This window comes from Saccostrea echinata, unplaced genomic scaffold (assembly GCF_033153115.1).
Source record: "Saccostrea echinata isolate AGI-Se365-2 ecotype Australia unplaced genomic scaffold, CSIRO_AGI_Sech_v1 ptg000064l, whole genome shotgun sequence".
Taxonomy (NCBI): domain Eukaryota; kingdom Metazoa; phylum Mollusca; class Bivalvia; order Ostreida; family Ostreidae; genus Saccostrea; species Saccostrea echinata.
The window spans coordinates 2,931,120-2,953,787 of NW_026889813.1; the positions used below are offsets into that span (position 1 = coordinate 2,931,120).

Sequence of the window (22,668 nt, forward strand, 5' to 3'; positions counted from 1 at the left end):
GGAAAAGATGGCATATCTTATATACTAGTACCAATCAGGAAAATGATCAATTCACGAATAAGAATAATAAGTGGTGCGTTAGCAATTTTGTCTAGTGTAGTGTAGTTCAAGTTTGTTTAAATCATGATCCCTGAGGTTGAATGGGGCCACACAATGACAATGGGAGATCAAAGTTTTACACAGGAATATACATGTATGGGAAAAGTCTTCTCAAAAACAACAAAGCCATGATAAGCCATATCTACAGTGGATAAGGCAGCATCTTCAGGTAGTGTAGATTCAAGTTTGTTCAAATGAAGTATTTATAAGGTTGAAATTGCATATGCAGGTATTTTACCAGAAAATTCAGGCCAAATTTGAATTTGGGCATGGTCCGATGATTTTTGACAGAGTTATCCCATTGCTTTTTGTTGACTGATTTCAATTGTGCTTCAGTGTTGCAGTGCATACATTAGAATAGATAAAGAGGTAATCACAATTTTTATCTTGATGTGATTTCTAAATCAAGTAGGTATTTAGACATACTTTTTATACCATTACTCTATTAGGCTTACATGGACTAAGCCTTCCATGATACAATAAAACAAAGAAACTGGGGGGATAAGCCGAGCCATATGCCTACATAACAATCGATAAAAAATCAGTAAATTCATTTTTAAAAAAATTCACTTTTTGTTGAATTGATGTAATGCTTATTACCATTTGCATACAAATTTGACAAAACCTGAATACTGTTACAGCGAAAATGATTCTGATTAACACAACAAAAATGGCATCACGCTCAATTTTCACAAAAACTGATATAAATTGGATGATATAACTACATTTTTTAAATAGAGTGGGTCATCGTACCATTTTTTTGAGAACGATTAATGAAAGGCAATGGAAAGATGTTGCTTTTTACACTTGCAAAAATTTGGTACGAAGACCCACTCTACATAAAAAATTAAGTTAACTTACTTAAATTTTCACCGTGGTCTTAAAAAATTCTAAGTCCAAATACGCTTGCTAAATAGAGAGAACTGTATGCTATTTAAATGGGTTTGTATGTGTGACTCCGTGGTATAGTGGTTAGCGAGGAGCTCTTTAAAGGGACGTTTATTGAGGAAAGTGTTCGAGTCATGATTTTTTAATTTTTTATTTTTTGGGGAGGGGGTTAATTTTGTTTTACTTTATAAAAAAATGTCTATAGGAATAACATATTTTTTCAATGGAAATAATATATATATATATATATGTAGTAATGAACTCATTTACAGTAAATTATTTAGAATGCCGGATAAAAATTATAATAGATATTTGAATACTTTTATTCCCGTTTTTATTTATTTTTACTACAAACGCTTCTAGATCACCACTATCATTGTATACAATGTCAACATTTTTATAATATCTCCACAATAAGTGTTAACACTCAATATGCAGATTAATTCATAGAAGTCCCTACCCATGTTATACACTTGTGACAGTAAATGAAAGTCAACTGTTTAGCTTGTTTAGAATATAAATATCATTTTGAGAACTACTGTAAACATTAAAATGCTTAAGTAAATTCAAACAATTGAGAGATTTTTTCCAATAAACGTTCTTGCATAGCCGAAAAATGGGCATGGGCACATGGCTCGTCTTATTCCCCCTGATTCTTTACAGCCAGCCCACAGAACGCCAATACCTGCTTAAGAAACTGTATTTTGTATCTAGGAAGTATAGAACTGACTGAACAAATTATGACTGTCTTGAGCATTTTATTCTTCCCATGTTTTACTTTTACTGGGAATAATTAAAAATTTTTAATACATGTATTTTTTTATTGGTTAACTAACATCACTAACTGTGTAACATGAATATTGTAAGTTAATACATCACAAATTGAACTTATTGGCATAATGATAAAAAAATCAGCACCCTAACAACAGTTTTTTTTTTAATCCTCTCTCTAAAAGAAATACTACCTATTTGAGTTAAGATGGACATATTCAATGATATATTCTGGATAACACTGAGTACTGTCAAATATCACAAATATACTGGGTTTTTGTGGAGTGTTAACACATGAATTGAATGGTCTCCCTTTGGGATCGGCAGGATCTTCTGGTGGTTTTCTCATTCCAGGTCTTCCCTGCCCTGGTCGTCCAACTAAAACACGGGCCACAAACATGTACTTGTGTCTCACTCTCAGTATCTGTTTGATATCAGAGGTCACTTTAGGGATTTCTTGAGCTGCAGAGGACTTGGAATCACTAGAAGTTTGGACAGTCTGGCTTGTGCCAAAGGGAGTTCCGTAAGTGATTGTGCCAAAGCCAGTCTGGCCTCCTATTCCACTGAGTGCAGTTTGGGTTTGAGGAATTCCGCTGACACCAGTAGGGGCACCTAAAGAGGGTTGCTGTCCACCTGTTCCTTGTAACATGACAAAAGGTATAGTACCAGCTCCAGTTGAATGTTGCCATGCAGCGAGAGTGAAGTGAGCTGGAGGAGGAGGAGGTCCAAAACCAGAACTGAAACTGAATCCTGATGGTTGATAAGGGTTACCTAGCTGACCAGTGTAATGTTGGCAGTATCCGTCTGAGTACTGTGCATTTTTAGCAAAATATGTTCCTGAAAATGCAAGGAAGACTAGGTTTTTGAAATCAAAATCTCATTTAATTTCTCTTAATGACCTAAAGTTTGTGCATGGAAACTTTATTTACTTTAAAAACAGGGATCGACATTAACGGTTGTCCGATTGCCCGGGACAAGTAAATTCTCAGTTCGGGCAAGTGAAACTGTCAACTTACTTGTCCGATCGGGCTTGCCAAGTGAATTTTTCTGATAGAAATGTATATTGGTATCTATTTTACATTAATTATAAATAAAACAATAGATTGAACACTTGATTTCCACCAGATACGTGACTGACATTGCTCCCTTGGATTTCTAGATTATATCATTCATTAAAAATCGGGTTCGTTATTCTTTTTTATTTCATGTTAAATACCCTCTACGTACTTTGTTAACTACTTAATTCATTCACACTGGCAGAATATAACATGACCTATCCTGATCAAGATATGTATGTTTCATAGCAACTATCTACCTTAGCGTTGCATCAATCAAAATTCACAAAACAAAACGATCCTACCCAAAATGATTTTTTATTAAAAAGGAAATGGATGGTTGTTGATGCATTGCAGTGTGTGTTTACAGATTAAATCGACAAGGAAAGTGGTAGTATACATTTATGTCCAAACGTACCATCTAAATTTTTTCTGGTACCTCAACTTGCCAGATTTATAGTAGTGTATCTGTTCAGACTTTTTCTTATCATAATATTTACAGCAATAAATTATTTTCCTATTTGGGCAACCAAGTTTTGCATTCGGACAAGTCAAAATTTGAGATCACTTGCCCGAAGGGCAAGTGAATCTGAAAGTTAACGTCTATCACTGAAAAATGCTGAATTATCTTTTTTGTATTTGAAATGACTGTTCACTTTAAAAATCAGCATCTTACCCTGTCCAAAGGCCACCCCATTTTCACCACACATTCTCCAGTCCAGCCCATATCTACATATGGCTTCTATAGCCTCACACTTTGTGCCATGAAATAACTGCTGCTCATTTACCAAATTTTGACCAAACTCCTCTGAAATATGCTTTCTTGCCCTACAAGAATAGAAACCTTTTGCAACATATAAGCATTTTAAAGTAAAACTTTTTTTTTATAAGGAACTGGGTCATTTGAGTGACTCATTGATAACTGACTGTTTTTTATGCATTACTGATTGATGTGTGAAGTGCATAAACTTTTGGACATAGTCGGCTTCTTCTCTGAAATGGTTGAACCAATTTCAATCAAATTAATACATATATACAGGGCTCTAATTAGCGACTAATTTAGTTGCCATGGTGCCTAAAATTTTTGATTGACGCCTAGAATTTCTCTGTAAGTCCACAAATTGGCAACCATTTATATTGCCTTGGCGACTGTCAAATTCCAGAACTACAATATAAACATTTTTAACATTTTTAGCTCTACTGGTCAGAGACCAGAAGAGCTTATGCGATAGTAAGGTGTCCGTCGTCTGTCCGTCTTTCTAGCTGTCTGTCCGTCGGTCTGTAAACAATTTTTCAAAATGCTACTCCTCTTACAGTTTTGATCTGATTTCAATATAACTTGGCACACAAGTAGACTACACTAAGATACATAATTCTATGTCTCGGTTTTTGATTTCGATGAACCCTGTTGCCATGGTTAGTAAAATAGAAATTCCTGTGAAAAACATTCAAAATGCTTCTCCTCCTACAGTTTTGATCTGATTTCAATATAACTTGGCACACAAGTAGACTAATACTAAGATGCATAATTCTGTGTATCGGTTTTTGATTTCGATGAAATGGTGTTGCCATGGTTACTAGAAATAGAATTTTTTTGTGAAATACTTTCAAAATGCTACTCCTCCTACAGTTTTGATCTGATTTCAATATAAATTGGCACACAAGTAGACTATACTAAGATGCATAATTCTGTGTATCGGTTTTTGATTTCGATGAACGGTGTTGCCATGGTTACTAAAAATAGAAATTTCTATGAAATACTTTCAAAATGCTACTCCTCCTACAGTTTTGATCTGATTTCAATATAACTTGGCACACAAGTAGACTACACTAAGATACATAATTCTTTACATTGATTTTCTGATTTCGATGAACATTGTTGCCATGGTTACTAAAAATAGAAATTTCCTTGAAATACCTTCAAAATGCTACCCCTACAGTTTTGGTCTGATTTTAGTATTACTTGGCACACAAGTAAACTACACTAAGATACATAATTCTCTGTACCAGTTTCAGATTTCGATGAACAGTGTTGCCATGGTTACTAAAAATAGAAATTTTCTTGAAATACTTTCAAAACGCTACTCCTCCAACACTTTTTGTCTGATTTCAGTATAATGTGGCATACAAGTAGACTACAGAGATACATAATTGGTGTTATTGTTTTTTGATTTTGTTGAATGATGTTGCCATGGTTACTTAAATCAAAATTTCTGTAAAATTGTTTTAAAAGGCTACTCCTCCTACAGTTTTAGTCTGATATAATAATAAATCTTGCCACAAAAGAGACTAAACCAAGGATCATTATTCTATTTATTGCTGTTGCAAAGTTTCAAGTCCAAGTGCTACTTTTATCTTCCTTTATAAATACAACCAGTAGAGCTACAGTCTCGTCAGAGACTTCTGGTTTTCTGAAGAAGTGAAAAGAAGTTAAACGTTAGCAATGGACATGTCTTGTGTTTTCTTTGTCACCTTGTTTGTTTTTATAGTCACAAGTGCAAACAAAATTTCACATCGCGTCAGTGCACAAAGAGCTCCACATAGACAAAATAAGACAATAGCTGCCCCAGGTAATTCTTGTTGGATTCAAAAAATTGACAATTGTGAAAAACGATGCTAAATTGGACTGAGGGTGTGGTCAATTGTTTGTCAATTAAATTCTCAATCATTAGAGGTATTGTCTAGATATTAATGTTAGGTCGTAATTGTACAAACGAGTATAAAATATAAATTGTATAAACAATCCTTGATGTTATTTTAGTTTCATATGCGGACTCTGGACACTCAGTTCAGATGATAGAGTTTTAGATATGCATGCTTAAGTTAAAACCTCTTGACATTTTCTTCTTGATTTTTTTAAGATTGAAATTGCCCCCCCCCCCCCCCCCCCCCCCCCCCCCCCCCCCGTTCTGTATATTGACTAATATGAGCTTTTAAAGTTGGTGCCTAAAAAAATTGGCCTGGTGACTAAAAATTTGTATTGGTGACTAGATTTTTTTTGATCTGGAACCAGCTGGTGCCTAAATTTTAGAGATCACTTAGAGGCCTGGATATAGCATTTATGGATGAAGAGGAACTAAAATTATGACTTTTATACATATCCCCCCTCTCACTTTCCAACTTTCCAGTTATTATGTTCATATAGATATTCATTTACAAGTAGTTCTTCCTTATACTGAATAACTAGAGTGTTCCAAGGAATGCATGTGTCACCTGCTTTGTAGCTTCATTAAAGATGTAAATAATCGAAGTGTAGTTAGCTATTTATTTCCTACTAGCATAATATTTCATGCAGAAATACGGTAAGCATCCACGCATAGTATATGACTGCAATAGAAATCTGACAATCAAAGAAAATATGATTCCCAACCCTCAAATGAAAAATTAAATTGAAATTATTATAAATGATTATTTATCATTTTACATGTATAATACATGTTTCAAAGTCTTTACTCCAATATTATCAGTCTACATGATCCATTGTAAGATACCGATCCCAATATATTTGCATAGTATTTAAATATCAGTTTGTGTGGTATCTAATATCATACAGCTTCAAAGTATGGTATCATGAGCTCATAAACATGTATAAATGCTAATTATCAACACATTATCTCTCAAAATTCAAAAGACTAAGTTAAATTAAATTGTCCGGGGTATTTTTTGCAAAGAAGGTCAAAGGTCAAGGTCAAGTGAATTGTAACGCTGGTATTTTTCATAATCTTTTATGACAATCAGTGCACATGCTAAATAGCATAGCCTTATCTCTTAAATGTCAAAAATATGCTGTATATTGGCACTATTAACTTTTTTGTAAAGTATGTCCAAGGTCAAGGGTCATAAGGTCAGTAACCATGGCAATTCACAAAAGCCATAGTGCCAAGCAATATATGTGCAAAATATCATGTTCATATCTCTTACAGTTCTTGAGATACAAGGTGTGACAGGTGGACAGACAGACAGACGCTGGGTAAAGTGATCCCTAAGTGCCGCTCTGCTCTGCAGGTGACACAAAAATTCACCTTATACGTGTACTTACAGACTGAATTTTTGCCACAGCCTTGGATTTTGAACTCTGTGTATGGATATTGGAAGAATGTGACGCATGGATGAACAGAATAAATCTTTAATCAGAGTAAACTCCCTTCCATCTCTATCTAACTCAACTAGGATAAAATCCTAAAATTTCAAAACAAATTGTCACTAAAACTGTACATATATAGTAAATATTTAAAAATAAACCTCCATTTTTTTAGACCATGTGACTGATGATGAATTTATACGAGTCTAAAAAAGTAATTTAACATGTAGTTTGCAGGAAGTAAAACACGATTAATATGTACTGAAACACTGAATAAAAGTTTGTAAATATGTGACCATTACAATATACATTCTCATCCTGACATAAACATTAAAAATTTAAGTTAATAGAATCACATTTATAAGTAAGCTAGAAGTTAAATGTATTTAAAACATCCTCAGTTATTATTCTATGACTATTTTGAACTTCACAAACTTTGAAGTGTCCATAAAATAAAACCAACCTGCTGTTCGTCTGGCATTGGGTGCCAGTATCTGGGTAGTTCTAGGTGTTCTTTACTTTCTTCTGACAAACTCATGAAAGCAGTGCAAGATTTATGGTCTTTCTCGTTCCATAACTTCTTACAGTATTTACAGCTTAACTGTTGGAAAGAAATTAAAGAAATTTTTGAGCAGGTAAATTACTGTAGATTCCTTATTTTACGTGAGTACTTAATATCGCGAAATGGCCCTTAGACGTCAAATCACGAGAACAATAAATCGTGAGTGGACTGTTGATCTAGAGGTTTTACGTGGATTACAATGCCATAAAAATAAAAGCGAGTAATTTAATTCCGCGAGTGTTGCTTCTCGCGTAATTACGTGATAATTAATTCCTTGCGTACATTTGGGAATCTACAGTATTTTAATGGTTACGATATATAGCTAAAACATTAAGTTAACACACTTCCCAGTATTTGTTTGTTTTGATTGTCTTTAGGGAATTTTTCTTTTATGAAATTGGGAAAAACACACACTTCTTACCACTGGGAATGGGGCAAAATACAGGCCCCCTATGACCCCTAAAAAAACCCCTAAAATTGTTTACAAGTGTGAAGGTTGAAAATAATGCAGGGTAAAAACAAGCCTGTATATAGTAGAAAGTGGTGTCCACAACATTGCTTATTAATGTACTTTTGGTCTTATTACTACATGTACAAGATACAAGATACAAGATTTATTAGTCCAATTTGGGCCCCCGGAGGAGCAAAAAAGATTTACAAACATGAAACAAAGAAGGAGGAAGATCCAAATGATAGAACAAACATGATCTTAAATATAATGAGCAGTGCTTAATTGTATAATCATAGATAAATGCATCTACAAGAGATATATACGAGTATACATATTGTAATATAATAATAATATATAGTCAAGTAGCTGGAAAGATACATATATGCATATCAAAGAACAGAAGAGATGATATATAGCCATTCCTACATGTATATACATCCCCAAATATATTTAAATTTTTCAGTTAAGGTAGATTATCCAGGAATCTAGCAAGAGATCTTAGGATCTCAGGGTCTTCATTAGTCATGAGCCAAAGAAATTGATTATCATATGATAGGGACTGAAAATTTTTACATTTATTATTACAAATATTTATGAGTTCAAGTCTTTGTACACTAAAATGAGGACATACAAGGAGAAAATGAATTTCATCCTGAATCACAAAGGGAACAAAATCGTTCATCTTTAGGTATTTTTTGATATCGTCCAATTTCAATTTCAATTTCCTCTAGAAATCCTCTAAATATCGCGAAATGGCCCTTAGACGTCAAATCACGAGAACAATAAATCCTCTAGAAACCTTAGATGAGAATTTTTGAAATTTAAACCAGTGAACTTACTTTTACACAATCTGGGTTGGGGCATAAAAATTTCTTTAATCCATGGTCAACAGCAACAGGAAACTCGCAAAATGGACAGCTGAGCGGTAGAAATAAACAAGAAAATGCTAATTACACTGAACTGAGTAAAGAAATACATGAACACTGATTTTTGCATATCCATTTACATTTCTTAATATGAATCTGTATGTAGCACTAATAATGGGCATACTTGTGTCAACCTTTTACATGTGTATATGCACATACACATTTATCGATACTAAACTTGGTAAAACCAGTCATGATGTATAAACATACATTACATGAACTCATTACTATGGAACCTTAAAGTGTACATGTACAGGAATACCTGTGTAGTGTACATGTTAAACATATCACTGAACAGGCCTCAAGTGCATGTACAAATGGACAGGTATAAAGTAGATGTACTTTTTATTATTGCTTTGTACATGGTCACCAATTTTGGGTGGAAATTTGTCACGATAACTTAAGGTATGTCACTCGTGAAATTAGCTATATCAAGGATTTTTTGAGAAGTATATTTTAAATAAATACTCATATAGCATGACTCAAAATCGCAAAGAAAATGGGGGGTCAGTGTGCATCCTACCGAGCTAGGGTACAATTAAGTTGACCTTTTTGCACTTAAATTGTAACTCTTTGGTCAATCTTTATCATATTTTATCAGATGTAATTTTGGCTATAAATATAATCTTACTTTACGTAAAATAATTTAAATGATATTTATCATTGAACAAATCATGCAAATTAATGTGCATAAATTATGGTGTGACCTTTTTGCACTAAAAAAGTATTCTATTTGGGATATAAAATATCTAAATAGGCAATAAAATATTTTCTTGTATCAAACTTTTTATGACTTAAATGCTGATCAGTTGCCAATGGAAGTATAGTGTTGTTTAAAAACATAGGTAATCAGAGATTACAGAGCTCACTTCAACGAATGTTGTCTTTAAGTAAGGCAAAGTCCCACACTAAACTAATAATCTAGGAGTGTGCATTCCTAGATGCAACATTTATGCAATTTTGGTCTGATAGGGCTTGCAGTTACTTGGGAGTGGACTTATCTGAAAACTTAAAACTAGTCACTCATTCAGAAAATGTAAGTCAAATCCAGCATCCGAAGTTTTGAGATTGTTCGTCCCTTGATGCATCATCCATGCAAGTTTGGTTCAGATAGGCCTTATAGTTACTTGGAAATGAGATCTGCTCCAAAAACTTTAATCTGGTCACTCATCCGGAAAATGTTGGTCAGATCCAGCATCTGAAGCAAGTCCAGTTGTGTGAATCCTAAGATGTATCATCCATGCAAGTTTGGTCAATATAGGGTTTATAGTTACTTGGAAATGACATCTGCTCCAAAAACTTTAACCTGGTCACTCATCCGGAAAATATAGGTCAGATTCAGCATCTGAAGCAAGTTCAGTAGTGTGCATCCTTAAATGTATCATCCATGCAAGTTTGGTCAATATAGGGCTTTTAGTTACTTGGAAATGGGATCTGCTCCAAAAACTTTAACCTGGTCACTCATCCGGAAAATATAGGTCAGATCCAGCATCCGAAGCAAGTCCAGTAGTGTGCATCCTTAAATGTATCATCCATGCAAGTTTGGTCAAAATAGGGCTTTTAGTTACTTGGAAATGAGATCTGCTCCAAAAACTTTAACCTGGTCACTCATCCGGAAGATATAGGTCAGATCCAGCATCCGAAGCAAGTCAAGTAGTGTGCATCCTTAGATGTATCATCCATGCAAGTTTGGTCAATATAGGGCTTATAGTTACTTGGAAATGAGATCTACTCCAAAAACCTTAACCTAGTCACTCATCCGGAAAATGTAGGTCAGATCCAGCATCCGAAGCAAGTTCAGTAGTGTGCATCCTTAGATGTATCATCCATGCAAGTTTGGTCAATTTAGGGCTTATAGTTACTTGGAAATGAGACCTGCTCCAAAAACTTTAACCTGCTCCAAAAACTTTAACCTGATCCAAAAACATTAACCTGGTCATTCTTTAGCTGAAATTGCAGCATCTGAAACCTTGACTGGTACAATGAAACACACTAGAAGCATCCTCCATGCATCTCTGACTAATATAGGCCATAGAAGTACTTGAAAAGAAAACTGCTCCAAAAACCTTAACCTGGGATGCCGACGCCGACACCGACGCCGACGGTATTACATAAGCTCCCCCAACTTCGTTGAGGTGAGCTAATTATGAAAGAAAAAGTTGGGGCCAGTGATGTAAATTTTGAGATATTGGTCAAAATTTGCGATTTTCAGGCAAAAAACGGTGTAAATTTTATCTTGACGTCTGCAATATATCTTTATTTCTTGGCAAAGTCTGTTGAGTGAATGTGTAAAATTTATTCTAAAAATATAAATTGAGACCTATGTTTAATATTCCTAGCATATCAAAACGGAAATTTTTCTGTAAGTAAAAATATTTGGTGCTATAGTTCCAAAATTAAATTTAACAAATGTGGAGATTTGAAGAATTTTCTTCTAAATATCCTTCCACCACAAGAAATAGTCCCTCATAAATCTTGCTTCTTTATGAATTTCTGAGCAGTTTTTTCATTGAATGTTGAATAATTTGCATTGTTTAATTTAAATATGTTATAAAAATTGAAGTGTATTAAATAGTTTTGAAGTTAAGGGTACTGACTGAACTTTTCTAAAAAGCTGACGAGTGACATACCTTATGTGCATCTAAGACATACAATGGCTATCCAAGAAATCGGCATAATTTTCTGACCAAAGATCGAACAAAAATTGGGATTCTGTGGAATTATGACCCAGTGGAGAAAATGTGTTTACAGTGACAGTGCAACCCAGATAAAATATACATCTGTAAAAGCACATTTGAGTAGACATAAAATTGTGTAAGAGGCATACCTGTGCAAATCCTCCATTTTTGTAATTGACTCCATTGCCTTCTTGTTCACTTTTTCTTCCAAAAGTTCCATGATCAATGATGGTAATACTTTAGATGCTTGGCCTTCAAACAAAAATAAATCCACTCTTAAATAAATCATAAAACTCAATTTCTCTGGTAGCTTATAAAGATTATAAATACTATGAAAATGAAATGAATAACTTACTTTCAGGAATGTATGTTTCACAACCATTCGTGGGACAGGGGATCTGTGTCTAAAAACCAATCAAAAAACATTGTAGTGTCTTCAGTGCTACTATTAAAGCTATATATGGCGTATCTGAGCTAAAAAATAAAAATATGAGATTGAGTGTAGATGAACAAGATATTTGTTATTTACATTCTAATTAAAAATTTCTCCAATTTTGAACTTGAATAACCCAACGTTTCTATAGTTAAACTGACTTTAAACTGTGTCTGATATTTAAATGCGGAGTCGGTAAATAAATCGGTTATTGTTTTAAATTTCTAATATCTATGAAACGTGATTGATTTAAATTGTGTAATTTACAGGAAAGTCCTATCTTTTATAAAGTCATTAAACAAATAGAAAGATCTTTCTAATTTTAGTTAGTCTGAACTTATTAAAAATACGCCATATATGACTTTAAATTTGTGTAGATAATTCAAAACATACAATATAAACAAGTGCACAATACACCAATTTAATAAATCAATTATTCTCAGTGATTAATAGAATATAAATTGTTTAACAGTCTACCATTTACATGTACATGTATGTGGATAAACATGCAATAAAGTGAATGCATAATTATAATATAAAATGCAATTCCAAGTTTCATTTCTAATGCTGGATCTTTCAAGGTGGGTAGGTAGGTAGGTAGTTTTTTTTTTTTAGAATTATTCTGTAACCCATTGATAATTTAACAGAAATTTATTGATATTTTCATTACAAAGTATACACAGGACAGCTAAGACGTTTAATATTTATTGCTATAAAAACTTTACATCTAAAAAGCATCTTTGAGAAATGATAAACCTTAACTTAAAAAAAAAAAACCTTACGATAAGACAATCTAGATCTGTATTTCCCTGGAAACAAAAAAAAAAAAAAAAAAAAAAAATAAAATACATAAATTAAAAAAATGATTGGCTAGGGGTGATTTTGATGGCTCTTTCAGATTACGTCAAACAATTTTTTTTGTTGGCCTGGCCTGTAGTTTCCATTCTAACAAGCTGGACAGTTATTATTCCCCTACCGGTGAAACGGAGGGGACAATAGGTTTCCTCCGAGTCTGTCCCTCCGTCTGTCTGTCCGTGTGTCTGTCCCTCTGTCTGTCTGTCCCACTTGGTTTTCCGCACTTTTTTTCTAAATGCTTGCAGATATTGAGCTGATTTTTGGTATGTGACTTTACCTTGATGAGTTATAGATCAAATTTGCATTTTGTTCCGCTTCACTGATTTTTGACGGAATTATGGCATTTTCAATTTTTAATGGGAACCAGATTACACTTGCCGGTATGGGACTAGTATTGCTAATGCAATACTCTCAGAATGCTTGATTTTTATTATAGGCCTGACCTGTAGTTTCCATTTAAGAAGTTGGACAGTTATTTTGTATTGTTGTCCTGGCCTGTATTTGCCATTCTAAGAAGCTGGACAGTTATTTTTTAGCTTGTACCTCTTGATTGTCAGGGGAGATAACTTTCTTGACCTGTCTTTCAACACAAGATTTACAGACAAGATGATCATTACAGCATTGACTAAGGGATGTTGTGTCATGACTTGTGTTACATGCATCACACTTCAACTGTGAGGAAGACACCTCTACAACAGAAAATAAAATACATGTATAACTACTATATAATGGTTGTAATATCAAATTTTATCATAATACAGTGAAACTTGTTTAATGATGATGTTGTGTATTACAGAATCTTGCCTATTACAATGTCAATCTTAAGTACTTTTATATAATTTAAAATTCAATTGTTTAAAATGTTGTCCAATCAAGAATGTTTTCTAATCTGGCCAATTTCTAAGGAACCAGTGGTGTCCAAATTGGACAAGTTTTACAGTACTCCTGCTTTATGATTGGACTTGTTTGTAATGTCAAAACTTGTACTCTGTAGATTTAATGCTTGTTCAATTTTAAGTTTCATTCATCATTTAAGGAGGAGAAGGACCTTGAGCTGAAAAAATACTTGTCATTCAATTTTTTTCATATTTTGTATATTTCTAATTAAGTATGTCCCACATATCTTAAAGCAGTTATATCATTAGGTTTCTTACCTTATTTTGGAGATATTGATTGACAAATACTATGCCCTACAGTATCTAAGTGGAGTTTTAATTTTCCATGTTTCTGGGCGCATTACTCTGTCCATAATGGGATTTTTTAAGCATACATAAAAAATATCAAAGTGGACATGTATCTTTTAAAATATTTCAGTGTATAACTATAGGATTTAAAATTCGAAAAAGCAAGTTTTGTCTATCACACTGCATCTGCATAGGGAAAATTACACACTTGTTAAGACAACTTAAACAATAAAAAACATAATTTACAAAAAAGTCTATCATTCAATATTTTTTATTTCACGTTGAAATGCAAATCCTTCAAATTATTGATTAACTGTAAAAGTTTTGAGTGATGAAGCTGACCTCATTATTTCACAGGACATCGACAAAGAGGACATAAGCATGACAAAAACGTGTCATGTTACATTTCTCGAGTACGGGAAAACCAACTATGACGTCACACGTAAGCTAAATAAGCGAAATAAGATATACCTACATAAGATTTCCGTCATCAGCCATGCAAAAATAATTTTTGTGTTCCCCGTTTCTCAAAATATTTCATCATATACTGATTATGACCTGTTTTTACATAAAAATACCGCCCCTCTGTTCACCAAGTATGATCTTGCTGTACTAACAGATCGTGTATGACGTCACCAACTTGTTGGACGTGCAGTTTAGGGAAACAGAGGAGTGGATCAATGTTTTTCATAATTTGTTAATGTTTACAAGAATGTTAAAACTTATTTCTTTTATATAAGATGGTAATTAAAGTTAAAAAATTGTCAAAAATTTATACCAGAACTGGTGCTTTACGCGTTTTGCACTTAAATAAACGGAGACTATGACGTAGTTAAAAAGAGTCATGTGACCATGTGTCCTTCATCCCCTTAAGTTCATTTAGGAAAAAAAAGTTTTTTTTGACTTATGAAAATTTATTTTTAATGAGCCTTTTCAAATTCCATATTTGCCTGCAAAGCTGACAGGGTGTTTCTCGATTGTTGGAGTAAGCACTATGACATCACTGCCTGAGGAATCACTGTTGTTATCATCATAGCCCCCTGTTTCCATCATATTAACATCAGATTCACAAAGAGACACCTATAATACACACAGTACTATGAAAACATTATCTCAAGCTTCATTTCCTAATTTATTTTGCCATAATAATGTATAAGTAATTGTGATGACTACTGATTATGCTAATATACCAGTGAAGGCAATTTTCATGAGTGGTGATTCAAGTTTTATTACGGTAACCATAGTTTTTACTAAAAAATTTTGAAAAATACTAGCAACTTCATTAACTCCTGTTATTATTTTCTAATACTGATGTGAAAGCAAAATACATATATTGGTAAATCAAAGATGACAAAGCCTCGAAAACCCCTTATCCTGCCCTGTTGCAAACTTTTTCTAAAACTATACATCAAAGTCAAAAATCTGGGGAAATTCCCAATACAGTCAAACCTCATTATCTTGAAGTCAATGGGACCAAAAATTAAAATTCAAGATATCTAAGAATTTGAGATAACAAGGATAAACAAGAGGCCCATGGGCCACAACGCTCACCTGAGTAACTTTGCCGTTTTTCACTTGATTTCTCTCTCCCCCTCATTGTAGTACTTATTGTGGCCCCGCCCTACCCCCAGGGGTCATGATTTGAACAATTTAGAATCTACACTACCCCAGGATGCTTCCACAGAAGTTTCAGCTTTTCTGGCCCAGTGGTCCTTGAGAAGAAGATTTTTAAAGATTTTTACTACATATTTCAATGTAAAACTTGGATTCCCAAATGTGGCCCCGCCCTACCCCCGGGGGTCATGATTTGAACAATTTAGAATCTACACTACCCCAGGATGCTTCCATGTAAATTTCAGCTTTTCTGGCCCAGTGGTTCTTGAGAAGAAGATTTTTACAGATTTTTACTACATATTTCAATGTAAAACTTGGATTCCCTATTGTGGCCCCGCCCTACCCCCGGGGGTCATGATTTGAACAATTTAGAATCTACACTACCCAAGGATGCTTCCATATAAATTTCAGCTTTTCTGGCCCACTGGTTCTTGAGAAGAAGATTTTTTAATGACCCCACCCAATTTTTGTATTTTCTTGATTATCTCCCCTTTGAAAAGGACTTGGTCCTTCATTTTAACAATTTAAACTCCCCTTCACCCAAGGATGCTTTGTACCAAGTTTGGTTAAAATTGGCCCAGTGGTTCTTGTCAAGAACTTCTTGAGGAGAAGTGTAAAATGTGAAAAGTTTACAGACGGACGGACGACAGACAACGGGTGATCAGAAAAGCTCACTTGAGCTTTCAGCTCAGGTGAGCTAAAAATGTAGGAAAAAATTGTTGGGACTACCAACTCACTTTGACATATCCCTGGTATTCAAGATATTGGTGTTCGAGATAATGTGTATAGTTCAATATTTAATTCTGTTTGTTTTTTTTTCTCATACCTGCTCTCTTTTGATTTTCTCTGCTGGTGCCTTTCCTTTGCTGCTTGCGGCAGATGACCCTTTCTTCCAATTTTTTTTTCTAGGATGTATAATGGGCAGGTCTTCTGACTGTCCAGAAGCTGATGAACTTGATTCTGAGAAAAACCAGAAGTCTCTGATGAGACAATAGCTCTACTGGTTTGTACTTAGAACAAAGGAAAAGTAGCGCTAGGGCTTGAAACTATGCAACAGAAATAAATAGAATAATGATCCTTGGTTTATTTTCTTTAATGGCAAGATATATTGCAATCAGTAGGGATGTGTGATTTTATCGGTATACCAGTATATCATGATTTTTTATAGTGTGATATGTATCACGATACAGAGACTAAAATACCAATATCTAGTATGTAATAATAAATTCTGGAAATAATAATTTTTTTTGTTCAAATTCTTGAATTTCAATTACAGGAAATTTTACCAAAAAAATTTTGTAAAACAACAGCATCCTAGCATCCAAACATGCTTTATTAACATATATTTTTTTTGCAAAATCATGAAAATTCATTTAAAATCTTGTAAAAATTATGTGTAAAAATATCATGATATTACCGTGATATTTTTTGGAAAAACTGTGATATGTAACAATACAAAATTTTTGGCAACCCATCCCCAGCAATCAGACTAAAATTGTAGGAGAGAAGCCTTTTGCAAGTTTTACAAAAATTTCTATTTTTAGTAACCATGGCAACACCATTCATCGAAATAAAAAAAACCCAACCATATAGAGAATTATGAATCTCAGTATAGTGTACTTGCATGTCAAGTTATATTAAAATCAGCTACTGTTGGAGGAGTAGCGTTTGGAAAGAATTTCACAGAAATTTCGATTTTTAGCTACCATGGCAACACCCAAAAACCTATACATAGAATTATGTACTACATGTATCTTAGTGTAGTATACTTGTGTGCAAAGTTTTATTGAAATTAGACTAAAACTGTAGAATGTACATGTATTTCATGGAAATTTCTATTTCTTATAAAAACCATGGCAATACCGTTCATCAAAATCAAAAACCGATAGAATTATGTGTCTTAGTGTAGTATACATAGAGAATAATACATGGCAAAATCTGTATCACACCCCATATCAACCCGAGACTCCAATATCAGCCTGAGGGCCAAAGGCCAGAGGGCTGATATTGGTCGAGGGTTGATATGGGGTGTGATACAGATTTTGTCATGTATTGTTGTTTTTATTATATATTTGAAAATAGTGTCTAAAAATCTAATATAAACTTGTAAATTAATTACCATTTTTTAAATAATCGAATATGTTCTGGTTTTTTTTGAATTTCCGTTCTCATTTTTTCCCCAAAGACAATGCATTCAGTGATAAGAAATGAAATAATTATAAATTAAACAAATAATTATTTTGAATAGCATAAGATATCTGATGAAGTAAAATTACAATTTAAATAAACTTCATTAACAAATAGAAAAAGATCCAAGATACTCCAAATGAACAATGCAGAGATGTTCCGGAAAGGTGTAATAAAGGGTGTGATAAAGGGTGAAATAAAGGGTGCTGATACAGGGTGTGTAATACAGGGCGCGTGCCTGTGTTCATATCAGGGATGCAAAAATCCTGTATTATATAACAAATATATAATAATTGTGTGGTAAGTGATATTGAAATCAGACCAAAACTATAGGATGAGAAGCATTTAGAATATATTTTGCTGAAATTTCTGTTTTTAGTAACCATGGCAACACTGTTCATTGAACTCAAAAAAAAAATAGTGTAGTCTACTTGTGTACCAAATTATATTGAAATTGGACCAAAACTGTAGGAGGAGTAGCATTTTGAAATATTGTTTCCAGACAAACAGACAGACAGATGGACAACAGACACCATACTATTGTATAAGCTCCTCTGGTCTCTGACCAGGAGAGCTAAAAAAAGGTATTTCATGGACTTACAGAATGTATACTCATTACTCAATACACTTTCAAAAGTACGTACAGTACAACGGCCTTATCACTTGCCTTGTTTCAGGAGATTTGGACGAGGATTCCCCATTGCAGTTTGTACGTCTTGTGAGGATGTTTTTTCCCCCAGTGATGATGAAGAAGATGATCCCTAGTAAAATTTAATCTACATATAACTACCACGAAGAGAAAATGATCATCAACAACTGTCACAGTCACTGTTTATTGGTGTCATGTGAATTGTTTTAAATGTATTTGGTAGCGGGTATTTTGGTCATAATTAAGTCACTAAGGCTGGAGGAGGGGTGAGAATATACATGTACATATCAAAAGTGCAAAATTAAAGAATTAAGTAGAAAAATTTTTACCTGTGTTGTAAGAATATATTCAATCACTCTCTCCAAGACATCATCCCCATTTAATTGTTGTAAATCACAAAAGATTTTCTTAATCTTCTTTTCTTCAATGTCTGGAAACATTTCTCTCTGGAAAAAAAATTTGGTCTACAAATTATTTTTGATATAGAAACTACATATACACTCAGTAAGATCACAGTCACTGGAGAGTACAAACAAAACTAGTGAAAGGGCAGAAAAATGAAATGCAAACAAGGCTTTTACTTATAACTGTTTTGACCTTGATTTCTGAAGTGGAAACATGGATCAAGGTTGGTGCACATCCTTTAAACAAGGGCACCCTGTGTTAAAGCATGAGCCTGACTGGGCTAAGAAGAGAGGAAATATGCTCTGGACAATATAATTTCACACAGTGAGATGTTTTGACTTCAACCACTTTTACTAGAAACCTGAATACAGTCACTACATACCACCATACCCTTATAAATCCAATGGCACTCTCTTCATGTGTATGAGCCAGATTGGGCAAAGGGGAGAAAAAATATGCTGTGGACAAAGATTTTACACAGAGATCTTTTTGACCTTTTATGTAGAATATAGAATGTAGACCTGGATAAAGGTCAAGGCACTTTGTGGATAAAGTACATGTATGAACCAGATTGGGCAAAGGGAAGAGGAAATATGCTAAAGGTCAACAATTTTACACAGAGAGATGTTTTGACTTTGACCTTTATAGTAGATCAAGGTCAATGCACATCCTTTACCTATAAGCACTTATGCATCAAACATGAGCTAGATTGAGCTAAAGAGAAATTATACTCCCGACAAGTATTATCAAATGGACAAATGAAAAGTATGAATGGATAGACAGACAGATGATGATCACTATGCCCACAAAGTAGGGTCCTACTACTAGTAAGCCACTCTAACACTGTCTAAGTACAGAATTTGTATATAAAGCAAGCATTATGGTAAACTTACAGGGAATTACAAAATACCAATTAAAGCTGAACACTACTCATAAATAGGCACTGTCATGCAGGTATAAAAACCCTTCGATTTCGTTACACCCGATTGCACACTTGAAACTTGTGGCCGACGTGTAGTATTCCTTTCGTGGTCTAAGATTTTTTTGCGTTTATTCCTTGTTTTATGTGCATTTTCTGTTTGTAAATAATGCACTGACTTGTATATTTGATGTTACTTGTCTCCTGGCTAGGAAAAAGTGCGTAAAATTTGATAATTTCATCGGTACCGAGAACACGGCAATGGAAGATGTACGTCTTCTCGGGTTAGACCTCTACAGTGAAATACTTTGAACTGTTAAGAGGTCTGCGGCTTATATAGGGGTTGTTGGGATAGCGGAAATGAAAGGGAAAATATGGCGGACAATACCTTTTATGAGTAGTGTTCAGCTTTAAGTTTTCAATAGCTTGCTGGATAGCTCAATAGGGTATACAATTTGGTCTAACAAGTATCACAATAGGTTTGAATCTAGGTCATGAAGTTACTCAGAGGTATTATTACATTTTACAGGTAAATGTGAGTTGATTTCAATGTTGTATGAATCCACATGTAAGTGTCAATGTGTCCTGCTGTAAATTAATGCATTTGATTTAATTTCTTTAATTGCAAATGTAAGTTAATTTGCAGCATTAATGAATGACAACCCCCCTCCCTCCTTCCTTGCAAAGGGTATTGTTTAATAAGGAAGTAAGCTTTCCACTTCATTTTTCTCTCACCTTATGGATTTTAAATAAACATATAAATATAATAATATATTAAATAATTTAATAATAATATAAAGAACAAATATAACTCGTACTGAATTAATTTATGATTAACATCTCTACACCCAGCAAATTTCTTTATACCGTATCTCTCTGAAAATCTGAAATTTGAATAGGGCTTGTTTTACAAAAGAATTTGTGACTAAAACTAAGCGCTTTTGCAATTTATTTTAATCTTTACTTTGTATAAATTGTTATTTTATACTTTATATGAAAACATTAGTTAGGTAATTTTATAAAAGCAAAATAATTATTTAGTGATGAGCATGATGAGAGTTAAGAACTATCTTGTTAAAAAAATTTTTAAGACTTAATTAGTAGTAAGTTCTTTTATAAAATGGGCCCCAAGAGTTCAAATTTGCAACTGCTGGCATAGGCATAGTTTAATCCCTCCATCCTCAACCTCCCCCATATTTTCTCTTGTTTTTAATAGTTTTCAAATATTGAGTGCTGTTGCTATTGTTTATTGATAAGAATGAAACTTTTGTCCAAAAGAAAAAATTTACCCTCTAATTTGAAATTGCTTGTAGGTCATGAAAATAGATAATAATAGATTTTAATTTCAGAAGTGACAAGAATTTAGAGCAATTACCCATAGAAAGAATAGTGTGCGTAAGATTTATGCATTACTGAAAGAGCTAGCATACAATTTTATTGAAAAAAAAAATGCAATTAAGAAAAATAATGCATTTATTTACAGCAGAACACCTTGGCACATACATGTGGCTTCATCCAACATTGAAATCAACTCACATTTACCTGGAAAATGTAATGATACACCTGAGTAACTTCGTGACCTAGATTCAAACCTAATGTGATACTTGTTAGGCCTAATTGTATACCCTATTGAGCTATCCAGCAAGCTATTGAAAACTTTACCGGTATTTTGTAATTCCCTGTAAGCCTGCAGTTCTAATTACCTTACAGTTAGTGGAACCAAATATATCACCAAACTGGACAAAAATTATGATACAAAATGACTCTGATTGCCATGCATTGCAGGTGAAATAAAAGTACATACCACCACATTTAAATCTTCTTTTGAGATTGAGTACTTTTTGGATTTATCTGCCCTTGGTGAGGAACTCTTTAGTTTAGATTTTTCAGCACCACTGCTATCTTGATTAACATTTCCATCAGCTGTCCTTCTCTTTACAACCTTTTCATTCTTAACCTCCACAGGCACTTTTGGTGATAACTTAAAAATTTTAGACAAGTTACATTTGTCAAAATTTTCATCAGAAAAATCTGAGTGTCTCTTTCTTGATATGTCAGTATCCGGAATTCTAAGTTCACCACTAGTGTCTTTCACAAGGAAAGATTTCCCAGGTTGAAGCAGTGTCTCTGATTTGAAATTATAATTTTTTTCAGATTCAGAATCTGAATCATATTCCAAACCATTTTTTGTCTCTGAGGATTTGAATTTTTTTCTCTGAAGGACAGGAGAGGAAAATTCATCCTTGATGTTGTCGTAATCTTCCAGTTCTTCTTCAATAGGATTGGTAATTTTTCTTTTCAGAGGTCCCTCAGAAGGACTGGGTCTGTTACAGAATATATTGGGTTCTGAGGATCGTACACCATAGTCTGCTGTGTCACTGGATCTGGATTCATCTTGGTATAGGTCAAACTTTTGGGGGATGTCACTGAGGTCAAGGTCATCTTCCTCCTTAGACATCTCCAACAGAGTGTCTCTGAAAATAATGAAACAATTTTAAAATAAACAGACAATGATTTTACTTCAGGATGCTTTATAAATATTATGAAATTAATGGTCCCAGGGTCTTAGGTTCTGGAGTAAGGGTGGGGGCTCTACTGATCATATAGTAAAAATGTATTACCCTGGTAATTCTTTATAAAAATGTATTATCAGCAGACAATTAAGTGCATGGCTATGATGAGAAAGGGTGCCTCTTTCAAAATTGTGAAATTCATGACCCCAGGGTTCAGGTGTTAGAGAAGGTTTTTTTTATTATATAGTGAAAATGAATTAATTCTTTGAAAATTTTCTCTGTTTCTGAGTAATTAGTAAATAAACTATGTGCATGGTTATGATGAGCAAGGATGTCCCTTCCAAAATTTGTGACATTATGGTTGTCCCTAAGAATTAAAATAGCAAGGGACAATTAAA

The 22,668-nt window shown here is 33.7% G+C and overlaps 1 protein-coding gene across 1 annotated transcript; it reads right to left on the reverse strand.

Moving 5' to 3' along the window:
- Positions 1-1,787: 1,787 nt before the first annotated feature.
- LOC133175819 (uncharacterized) lies at positions 1,788-22,235 on the reverse strand. Its single transcript, XM_061310942.1, has 13 exons — positions 21,562-22,235; positions 18,763-18,879; positions 18,452-18,545; positions 16,424-16,557; positions 14,934-15,063; positions 13,343-13,488; positions 11,867-11,915; positions 11,661-11,763; positions 8,747-8,825; positions 7,358-7,495; positions 6,853-6,992; positions 3,490-3,641; positions 1,788-2,595 (listed from the first exon to the last, which is right to left on the reverse strand). The coding sequence occupies exons 1-13, from the start codon at positions 22,213-22,215 to the stop codon at positions 1,949-1,951; spliced, it is 2,583 nt and encodes an 860-aa protein (XP_061166926.1). The 5' UTR covers positions 22,216-22,235; the 3' UTR covers positions 1,788-1,948.
- Positions 22,236-22,668: the final 433 nt, after the last annotated feature.